Raw genomic sequence first — 11,440 nt, 5'->3', positions numbered from 1 at the left:
CCAACCAAGCGAAGTCCTGTGCCTGCTGCATAGTGAATCCCATAGTGATGTGTACCCTAGATGTAATGTAGAATGCGTTTGGTGGCTTTCCAATGAAGCTCATGTGGTTCCTGCATGAAGCGGGAAACCATGCCAACTACAAATGAAATATCAGGGCGTGTATGAGTCAAGTAGATGAGACTACCCACAAGCTGACGATACAAAGTGGCATCAACTAGTGGAGAAGAACACTGAGCCTCAAGCTTGACTCCTGAAAGAAAGGGAGTCGGGGCAGGCTTACAATCAGCCATATGAAAGCGTGCAAGTAGATCAAGAGCATACTTGGGCTGCGATAGAGTAATCCCGGAAGATGACTGTGAAATCTCAATCCCGAGAAAGTAGTGCAAAAGACCCAAGTCAGTCATAGAAAATCTGTCATGCAAAGCAGATTTGACCCTGCTAATGATGGATGCAGTACTCCCTGTAATGATCAAGTCATCAACATAGAGCACTAGTATCAAGTGAGAGTCATCCTGTCGCAAAATGTAGACATTCGGATCGGAATGACACCTGGTGAAACCTGCAGAGAGTAGAAAGGAGTCCATCTTGGCATACCAAGCCCTGGGGGCCTGCTTAAGGCCATAGATAGATTTCCTCAATCTGCAAACCAAAGAAGTATCCTGGATGAAACCCTGTGGCTGCTCCATATAAATCTCCTCATCTAGATCACCATGAAGAAAGGCACTCTTCACATCCATCTGATGTACAGCCCAACCATGAGCTGCAGCTATAGCAAGTGTCAAACGAATGGAGTTCATCTTAGCTACGGGTGCAAAGGTCTCAGTATAGTCAACACCTGCAACCTGCGAGAAACCTTTGGCAACAAGCCGAGCCTTATACTTATCCACACTACCATCCGCTGCAAACTTAGTTCGATAGATCCACTTACATCGAACCATCTTTCTCCCCTTAGGGAGATGTACTAGATCCCATGTGTTGTTCCTCATCAAGGAACTATACTCTTCCTCCATAGCTTGGTCCCACTCAGGAACCCCTGATGCTTCCCTGAATGTCTGTGGATTGGAAGCGGTAGCAATAAATGCATGTGGATGATCCTGATGTTGTGATCGTGTTCTCCGTGTATCAAAAGGATCCCCAACAAGAGAACCCGCGGACTCAAGTGTCTGTCGAGCCCAACGAGGTCTAGGTGGAGGTGGAGAATGAGGCACCTCAACTACAAATGGACCCTGCGGAGGTGTAACCCTGCGAGTCGGAGTTGAGGGAGTCTCATCATCTGAATCACTAACATCACTATCCACAATGGAGGAAGGTGGAGGAGGTAGAGAGGCTAAGCTAGGAGAGCTTTCCTCAAAGTGAACACTCCTCTCAATGAATACCTCATGTGTCTCTGGATCCATCAATCTGTATGCCTTAACACCCTCAGGATATCCAACAAATATGCAAGGCCGACTCTGTGGTTCCAATGCCTTGCGTTTCTGTGGAGGAATGCGAGCCCATGCTGGACTCCCAAAGACTCTGAAATGTCTCACAATCGGTTTCCGACCAACCCAAGCTTCAAAAGGAGTAATACCTTGTAAAGCTTTGTGAGGAACCCGATTCTGGATGTGTGTGGCACAACTGATAGCCTCTGCCCAAAAGGCAGGATCAAGAGAACGTGCATGGATCATACAGCTAGCCATTTCTTTGAGAGTTCGATTCTTGCGTTCTGCAACCCCATTCTGCTGTGGAGTGTATGCAACAGAATGCTGAAGATCAATCCCCTCAAATGTACAAAAGTCCTCAAGTCTCTTGTTCACATATTCCCTGTCATTATCTGTACGAAGAATCTTGATCACTTTCCCTGATTGCTTTTCCACACGAGCCTTGAAGTCCTGAAATCTGTCAAATACTTCACTCTTATGTATGAGAAAGTAGACCCAAGTGAAGCGGGAGTAGTCATCAATGAAGGTAAGAACATAGCGGGCCTTACTAAATGAAGGTGCTGGAAATGGACCTGCTACATCACTGTGAACAAGTTGAAGAACTTCCAAAGCTCTCCAAGTTTTCTCTTTATCAAATTTCTCTTCGGGATGCTTGCCCATGGAACAACCTGAACATACAGCCTCTGAAAAGTTGATTCGAGGAAGACCTGTGACCATGTCTTTAGTGCTGAGCTGCTGAAGATAGCGGTAGTTGAGGTGACCAAACCGCTCATGCCATAGCTTACTTTCTGAATTTGAATGAGTAAGCAAGGCCCTAGAAGGTGAACGTGGCACAAAGTGGGAAAATGAGTAAAGCCTTGAGTTGTCATTGACTTGTCCCACTGCTACCAAGGCATCATCATCAAGTTCTTTTACCACAACTAAATCTGGTGTAAACTCAACCTTTTTCCCATTCCCATAGTGAGTGATTTGGTAGATGGAGAGAAGGTTGGTAGACAAGTTAGGAACATAGAGAACATTCTCAAATGTTCCATCATCCATGTCAACTGAACCTTTCCCTTCAACCTCTACTTGTGTATCATCACCTATGTAAATGTGAGGTACCTTAGATGGCTCTAATGAAGAAAACTGCTCCTTTGTAGAACCCATGTGATAGGAGGCACCCAAGTCAAGTATCCATTGCTGTGAAGAACCTGTTTTAGCCACAAATGCTTGCCCTTTTCCTTTTGACTGTGAGGAGGAAGAAGATGAATCCTTCTTTGTGTAGGCGGATGGCAAGTTGATGTTGTTTTTCTTGAGAAGATTGGTTAACTCATCAACTTGCTTTGCGTGGCATCGATGCTCATCATGACCATACTTTTTGCAATATGCACAAGTTGGTTTATCCTTCTTAGGTGTTGTCCCCTTCTTGGAAGAGGATTGTTGATTGCCTTGTGATGGAGAGGATGATTGTCCCTTTTCTTGTTGTGGTTGAGACTTAGATTGCTTCTTCTTCTTGTTGGAATTTTTGCCTTGACTTCCTTGATTTCCTTGATTTGCCACCAAAGCCTTGGACTTTGAAGACTTGAGAAGCCCCATGTTCAACAACTTGGATTGTTCCAATATCAACATTTCTGTGAAAGCTTCAAAAGAAGGCATAACATAAGAACTCCCCACTGTCAAACGATGAGTTTGGAAGCTTGATACAAATGCTGCATACTCTGGTGCAAGCTTGTCTAATAGGTTGAATATCAATTGAGCATCCTTTTTGTCTATTCCACAATCCTTTAGCTTTGCTCTTAGCTCATTTGCTTTGGTTACATAATCTTGGATTGTATCAAAATTCTTGGGATCTAAGTTGGTGAGCTCATTATCAATCTGGTAGCCTCTGATTTCATCAACTTGTCCATACAATTTCTGAAACATATCCCAAGCCTCTTTAATTGTTTTACACTTCTCAATGTGGAAAATGAGGTCATCTGATACATACTTGCGTAGGGTTCCAAGAGCCATGCAATTCTTAGTGAGTCATTCTAAGTGAGCATTTGGATCAGCCTTAGGATCAGGTGGTGCTGTTATTGTTCCATCTATGTAGTGTGTGAGACCCTTTTCCATTAGTTTACTCCATACTTTAATTTTCCATGATGCATAATTATGTGGAGTTAATGGTGGAAACTTATTAGGACTCATTGCAACAAGAATGGAAAGAGCACAAAAGAGGCACAATCACACAAGACACCCCCCCAAATTCACTCAATCAAAGAACCCCCCCAAATGTGATGATTTTGGCACTTCATAAGTAGTGCGTATACAATGGGCCACTTGCAAAAAATGGCAAAGTGGACTTTTGATTTACAATTTTACAACTGCCTCAAGAAGGCCAAAAGAGACTCAAACTGATAATGCAAGAGATCTAACTAAGATCCAAGCAACAAGTACCTAATAGGCCAAATAAGACCAATATCTGAAAGTACAATTTTCACTCAAAATCTCTGAAATCTGATCATAGATTCTGAAAGTAGACGAAAAAATAAGCACTTTCAAAAAAAATGGCACCTGAAAAGGAGGTCGTATGAGCTCAAACGAGGCCTTTGAAGTTGCAGAATTGAGGATTAGACAGGTACAGCTGAGAGAATCCACAAATTTCGAAAAACCTGTGCATCAAAATAAGAAAATAACCACACCACTGCGAAGATCATGAAATTTTAGCCCATTTCAAAAAAATTGCACCAAAAAAGGAGCAAAAATGAGCAAGATATGGCCTTCCAAAGTTGGACTGCAAAACTGAAAAGCCCAATGGAGAGGGGTTTAAAAATTTTCAAAAAATGCTGATGTGGCGCTGACGTCAGCAAAACACTATGTTAAATTTGATGGCCGTATGACCGTCACCAAAACTTCGCCTCTCTGCTGACTGGACGTCCATACCGTACGGACGGATTACGCTGCCTGCTGACTGTACAATCCGTACTGTTGACGTGGCACCGTACGGAAGGCTTGCGTGGCAGTACGGAAACCTGCTTGGCTGTGTGACTATGCAGTACGGCTGCACACGTGGCTAGGTACGGATGCCGGTTTGTCTGAGTGACGTGTCAGACAGGTGGCGGCTAGGCTGGATGAGTTGGCAGAGCCGGGATCTGCGTGGAGGTGCCGGAAGCTGCCGAAGGTACCGGAGAGACGGAGCCCGAAGCGGCGGCGGCCGGGAGGAAGCAGACAGGCGGAGCCCGAAGCGGCGGCGGCCGGGAGGAAGCAGACAGGCGGAGCCCGAAGCGGCGGCGTCCGGGAGTGTGCAGACAGGCGGAGCCCGAAGCGGCGGCGGCCGGGAGGAAGCAGACAGGCGGAGCCCGAAGCGGCGGCGGCCGGGAGGAAGCAGACAGGCGAAGCCCGAAGGGAGCTGCGGAGGCGGGCGAGCTGGGAGGTGTCGCCGGGGACGAGCGCTGCTCGGGCGGCGTGTCGGTGGCCGCGGTACGAGGGAGGCGCGGTGGAGCGGACGATGCAGACGTCGGGCGGAGTGTGGGCGTGTACCTGCGCGCACAGACCTGCAAGTACCTGCAAACAGCAGGTACGGCGAGCACAGGGGGGGTCTGCGGACCCCCCAAAACCAATATTTTTTATTTTTTTTTGCTTTTCGATTTTTCAAAGAATATTTCAGAAAAATGAAAATTTTTTTTTTTTGAAAAATATATAGGAATATTCGAAAAATCCGTACGATAAGCAAAATTGGGGAAAAAATTTTTCCTCACCAAAATAGGTTGACTTTATAGTCAAAATTTATGGAAATGGCCTCTCGGATTCAACGGTGATGTCCAAATCGCTGTATGATGCCTCCAAAAAATGAAGATCCCCAAATCCGAAAATAGAAGCCTTCCACGATGTCTCCAAAAACTAATCAACGAAGCCCCAAAAGCTCTGATACCATGTTGGATTTTGCCAAGATCAAGGGCACAATGAAAAGCATAAAAGAGACAATAGAATGACAAGAACAAACTGTATTCTCATCAATATAAAAATGATCAACTGGATTAACCAATACAATGAATAGAGGCCTGCTTATATAGGCAAGGCCATATGGATGTATGAGCACACAAATATGACAAGTGGCTCAATGAGAAACAAGGGTAGGTAGGAAATAGGTGTGGGTAGGTAGGAGAAATAATATAATATTCCACATGAGGTGGATCACCCACCGAAGGTGGAATTATCACTCCACAATAAGTGGATATGATAGTGTAATAACAAGATCAACACCATAACAGGTGGAATTTCTCCTACACACACTATCCCAATGAGGCACAAACACCCAAGTGTCTCATATCCAAACTACTATGTAATGCATTATCCTAAGTAAACTTAAGTAAGTGTAATAATATCCATGATGAATAATTATTTACACCAACACCCTTATTAGCCAATAAGTGAATATTGTGGGTCACAAATCCCACCGAGGTTTTTACCACACCAGGTTTCCTCATTAAACTACTGTGTTATGGTGTGCTCTTCATGTGGTTATTGTTTTTCTTGTTTACTGCACTACTTTTGATTTATCGGTACACAATATTGATATGCTTTACATGTTTTAAATCAAATAAATTCATTAACTGGTTAGATACTGATTCACCCCCCTCTCAGTATCTTTGAGAATCTAACAATGGTGACACAGGGTTGCCGATTTGCATGGGGGTCGACTATGCTGGCCCACTTATATAGGGATTTGCATTAGGTGGTTTGCTTGGGGTATATCAGTCTATCCGTTGGAGTGACACTGCTATAGGTATGGGCATGGGAGCATATTTCTGCAGCCAGGCCACTTGCGGACAGAGATAGGCCTGCTAGGTGTGCTTATGCATACGGATATCGAGGGATAGTTGTCCAACGTAAGCTGGGCAAACTAGAGCATTGGAGGAGAGTTTTAGATGATATTGATATGGTCGTGTGGAGACTGTACATGGAGTGCGAGGTATGGGCAAAGGATGGGATGGAGATGCCCTATGTCTACATGTCCTAATTTTTTATAGGGCGGACGCCCTTTGTTATTGAGAGATTCCCGCATAGCCGAGTGTTGCGGCAATATGGTCATCAACAGGGAGTTCCACAAGGAGCATGCTTATATACTCGACATAGACAAGATATACCAGAGTGGGGAGCCACTATTGATAGTGCGGCAACAAGTTGAGGAGTTATTTCACTTAGCCAACCAAATATGGGACTATGCATATGGGGTAGTGGACGCAGAGATGACAGAGGAGTTCGCCACACTGTTTGCGGCACATGTTGTGGCTAGGATATCAGATCCAACGAAGATGATTCCCACTTTTGACGATGATGAGGATGAGCAACCCGAGAGGCTAGGGAGACGGGGGGAGGATGGAGAGGAGCTGGATGAAGGAGGTGGGGATGGTGGAGGTGATGATGGTGGAGATGGTAGAGGAGGTGGTAGAGGTCGGTGAGGGGATAGAGGGAGGAGAGGAGATAAGGGTGGAGATCGGGGGAGGAGAGGAGATAGGGGTGGTGATGGTGGTGACAGAGGGATTTGGGTGGAGAGAGAAGTGCGGCGAGCTGTGGTGGATAGAGGGAGAGGAGGTTTGACTATTTAGAGTATTTCTATTATCATTAGCTTAAATCATCCAGGCTTTTAGTATCTCGTTTATGCTCAATTTTATCAATACATCTAGCCTCTCTTTATAATAGGAATTAATCTAATAAGCATTTTAGAGTATTTCTGTTATCATTAGCTTAAATCATTAACTAGTATATCATGTTAGGATAATATTGCTACTAATCTTGTCATCTTATAATCTAGTTTAACTCATCTATAGAATCATGCATAAATAGGATGCATTTCATGTTAAAATCAATCTAAAGAATCCCTCATTTTTGCATTTGTCATCCCTAAGTCACTTTGCTCAGTGATGTAAGAGCAAAGGCATTGGCTTGAGGGACCTTGTGAGATAGAGAACCATGGAACCTGCCCTTGGTAATGGTACTTCATGGTTGCCGGAAGTCAATCAATGTCTTTGCCTCTCTTGCTGGAAGTTGGGTCCATCTAGTTGCTTGAATCTACAAGAAGGAAATAAATGTCAATACCTTATACAAAACATAGAAAAATTTCATTCACCTCGAGACTTCGGGGTTCTGGGGTGGGTTGTTCTCTTTTTAAAAACAAGGACCTTGAATTTCCGGGGTTCCAAGATTCTGGGGCAAGCTTGAAAATCAAAAGGATCTGGAACTTTGGGGTTCTGAGGTTCCGGGTTGGGTAAGCTTGAATGAAGTCCGGAACTCCAGGGTTCTGGGCTGGGAACTGTGAATAAGTTTGAAACTTTGGGGTTCCGGGATTGAGAGTTGAGGCTCAGTTTGGGACTCCGAGGTTCTAGAGTTTCGGGATAGGCAAAAAGATACCCAAAAGATTTCTAAGGAAGTCGATCTCAAAAGAATAGACCTTGGAACTCTGGGGTTTCGAGGTGAGTAGTATTACTTCTTTAAATGGGTAATTCGGTTTCCGGGATTCCGAGCTCATCGAGTGTTAGGCACAAAAATAACCTCAGAACTTCGGGGTTCTGGGGTTGGGAAAAGAAACTAACCCGGAACTCCAGGGCTCCGGAGAAGAACTAGGGCATGCAGGGAGCAAAGAAAAACAAAACAAAAACAAGAAAAACAAACAAGAAAACACGCGACAAGAAGATATAATCTAGAAACGACAAGGAGGGCAAGAAAAATCACCAACCCGGAGAGAAAAATCGTCTGAAAACGCGAAAGAAGCTTGGAAGGATGAAGGCACGAAGTCAGGAAGCAATAAGCAAGGGCTTTGGAAGGTTGAATGCACAAATAAGCTTTGAAAAGTTCCTTCTTCCTATTTATACCCCCTAAATCTTGTTCGTACAAATGCCTAAACAGGACCTCGGGACTCCAGGGTTCCGGAGTTTCGGGGTTGACACAAAAACCAAAGAACAAACACCTCACCTCGGGACTTCGGGGTGAGGGAGAACAAGCAAACGAACAATCAACCTCGGGACTCCGAAAGTCCAGAGTTCCGAGGTTGATGAACAAAAACACAACATACCTCAGGACTCCGGAGTTCCCAAGTAGACAACACAAAATGCACCTCGAGACTCCAGGGTTCCGAGGTAGACAAAAGAAAACAGACAAGACAAGGCACCACCTTGGGAATCCGGGGTTCCAAGGTTCCTGGGTAGGTGAACTAACTAACAAAAAAAAAAAGACCAACCTTGGGACTCTGGAGTTTCGGGATGGACAAGGCAAAACCAAAAAAAGAAAGAGACCTCGAGACTCCGAAATTCTGAGATTAAAAAAGCAAAACAAAAAGAAACAAAACAACGTAAGACAAAAGAGAAGACCCATATTTCAACACAAATAAACTAATGAGAGGACCCATATTTCAACACAAATAAACTAATGAGGGTTAGATATGCATAACATGACCCACTCACAATACTATATTTTCGTTGAGACCTTCCAACTGTAGACAAGACTATTCCTGCCATGATACCCTTGTTTTGATTATTGAACTGGCGACACGATTTTTGCAGCCTATTAAACGAAAAACATTGGATAATTTGGATACGAGTTAGCCAGCGACTCTGTTTTCAAGCGCATGCGAGGAAAGTTTCAACAGGCCGAAAGTTGTGTTTTCCAAGTTTCCGACATACGTGTATGCTTTTTCTGACGAGTCTGTTACGGAGATCAAATCAAGTGTGACAACGTGAACATTTTATATGTGGTGCACGTGATGGCCCGGCAACCCCCTGCAGCCATCGAATGCATGCAAAGGAGATAAGAACGCCACCTAATGCATGCAAAGGAGATAAGAACAACTGATCGGAATTGTTTTCAGGCGTGAGAAATATTTAATTGCAGCAGTCCATGTCCAATATCGAGTAATAAATAAATAAATTATTTCCCGAATTTGGTAATTAGGGCGAAAACATTGCCTCGGACTGTATATTTTGTAACCATTATAGTCCTTTAGATTGTTTCGGTCTTGGACGTAGTTGAAATCATTCATTTCAGCTTGAATTTTGAAGCTTCTGTCATGGGCAGCCACACGAAATGTATATCACAGGTCTCTTCTGCAATTTTCTTCCGCCTTATTTTCTACTTCTGCTGCTCTTTTCCCCAACTCAGTGAAGCTGCTGCAACCACTGATCCGAAAGAAGGTAAAACCTCACTTTGAATTGGTTTTTCAAACTAAATTAATAGGGTTTCGTTACAGAATAAATAATGTGTTTTAGCTCGTTTGTTTGTGGTGTTGATAGTTGAGGCACTCAAAGTAATTGGCAGCAAAATGAAGATTTCTAAATGGGATTTCAGTTTGGATCCGTGCAACAATGACGATCCAAACTGGTATACTCTTTCTGACACAGACGGCCCGCTTGGTGTCAAGTGCAGCTGTGTTTTTGACCGAAATACCACTTGCCATGTCGTTAAGCTGTAAGCACCTCTCGCCTTTAAAATCGTGTTTTTCTCTTATTTATGGAATGAGATATATATTTATCTTGTTATATTGCAGAATAGTGTTGTATGAAGAATTGCAAGGGATTGTTCCCCCTGAATTGGCTAATCTTACCTACTTGCAAAGCCTGTGAGTATTACTTATTTTAAAATGTCCATTTTTCCTGCCAAATTAAAACGATTCGAGGTCTAGTTTACGGAATTATAAAAAATTTCAACAGTGACCTGAGGTACAATTTTCTGAGTGGATCGATTCCTGCAACTTTAGGCTTATTATCGCGCCTCGAGTATCTGTAAGCGAGCAAAAGCCTTTTTCCATATAAATTGTGCATTATTTTGTTAAAGATGTTTTGGTGTCAATAATTTAAATTGTAATTTGCATGTTATAACAGGTCCCTTGGGCAAAATCGTTTAACTGGTGAAATTCCAAAGGAAATGGGGAATCTTACCAAGTTGATATCTCTGTAATTTTTTCATCTTCTCTGTAATTTTTTAACCTATCTCTTGGCATATTAAATAGAATTTAGCCGTATATTAATTTTGATTTCTATCAATTGTGTTTTGTGTGTATGCGGTATAGGAGTTTTGATACGAATAGTTTATCAGGAACGCTACCGGCACAGCTTGGAAATTTGACAAATCTGGAGCAACTGTAAGTTATTTTTTGCTATCCTTGTTTATTCTGATAAGTTTTCTTCGACTGCTCTCCTATCATACCTGTACTGTAATTTTGTCTATTTTAATTATAACTTTGAACTTACTATGCATTCTTTTCCCACTCTGAACTGTTTTCGTTAGCTATATTGGACTTAAAAGTTTTCACATTTGTTTATTAGTTATTTTCAATTTGAATTTTGCTATTTTTTCCCCGGACTGTGAACTTAGTTCATGCTGTTCTTTTGAATTTGGAATATAAATAATATTTATTGGTTATTGTAAATTTAGTAAAAATAGTTATATGGAGACATTAATTAGGTTTAAAAAAAAATAAAAATCGAATGGAAGTTATTGAATTTTGATTAAATTTTCATTTGTTGTTAATATATTTTATTTTTGTTTTGTAATTTTTAAAATGTTGAACATTGATAACAACAACAATGTCACACTTTAAGCAACACAATATATCATAAATGACAATTTTAAACTTAATTTTTAATGCAAGCTTAAAAAAATTATATTTTATTTTTTATTTAAATATTGAATAGTGATTATTGATTTTTAATAATAAATTTAATTTTTTTAAAAGATCATGTGAAATATACTTATACATTTAAATTTTAGGAGAATGCCCTTTAAATTTAACTCTCAAAATAAGCCCTTTTAACAAACCATGGGGGCTGGAAAAAATGATTAATGGGTGTTGCTTTTCTTTTGTTCTTAAAGTTTCGATTCAGGCTGGATCCTTGTTTTCTTTAATTTCATTATAGACTGACTGCCCTTTGGCTGCTGTGTGTGTTCGTTAAGCTCTCTGTGAGGCTTGCTGTGTTTTGACTGCTTTATTATAAAAAACAAACCATAGAGATTTAACAATAATTCTAAAATTGTGGAACCTCAATTTTCACACTTAAACTTATATT

General features: G+C 42.0%; 1 protein-coding gene across 2 annotated transcripts in view; it reads left to right on the top strand.

Annotated features, from left to right (window-relative positions):
* Positions 1-9,002: 9,002 nt before the first annotated feature.
* LOC131059689 (probable LRR receptor-like serine/threonine-protein kinase At1g56140) overlaps positions 9,003-11,440 on the top strand; it is a 109,995-nt gene continuing 107,557 nt past the window's right edge. Inside the window, exons 1-6 of one of the 2 annotated variants that reach the window (XM_057992713.2) lie at positions 9,006-9,568; positions 9,668-9,842; positions 9,922-9,993; positions 10,085-10,156; positions 10,256-10,327; positions 10,444-10,515. In XM_057992713.2, coding sequence (XP_057848696.2) covers positions 9,445-9,568; positions 9,668-9,842; positions 9,922-9,993; positions 10,085-10,156; positions 10,256-10,327; positions 10,444-10,515 — 587 coding nt within the window. In that variant the 5' untranslated portion in view covers positions 9,006-9,444. Of the gene's footprint in view, positions 9,569-9,667; positions 9,843-9,921; positions 9,994-10,084; positions 10,157-10,255; positions 10,328-10,443; positions 10,516-11,440 lie in introns of both variants that reach the window. The other variant, XM_057992716.2, reaches the window with a different exon arrangement.

This window comes from Cryptomeria japonica, chromosome 9 (assembly GCF_030272615.1).
Source record: "Cryptomeria japonica chromosome 9, Sugi_1.0, whole genome shotgun sequence".
NCBI lineage: Eukaryota > Viridiplantae > Streptophyta > Pinopsida > Cupressales > Cupressaceae > Cryptomeria > Cryptomeria japonica.
Note: the sequence above shows the minus strand (reverse complement) of the source record. Positions and strands in the feature narration are given on the sequence as shown.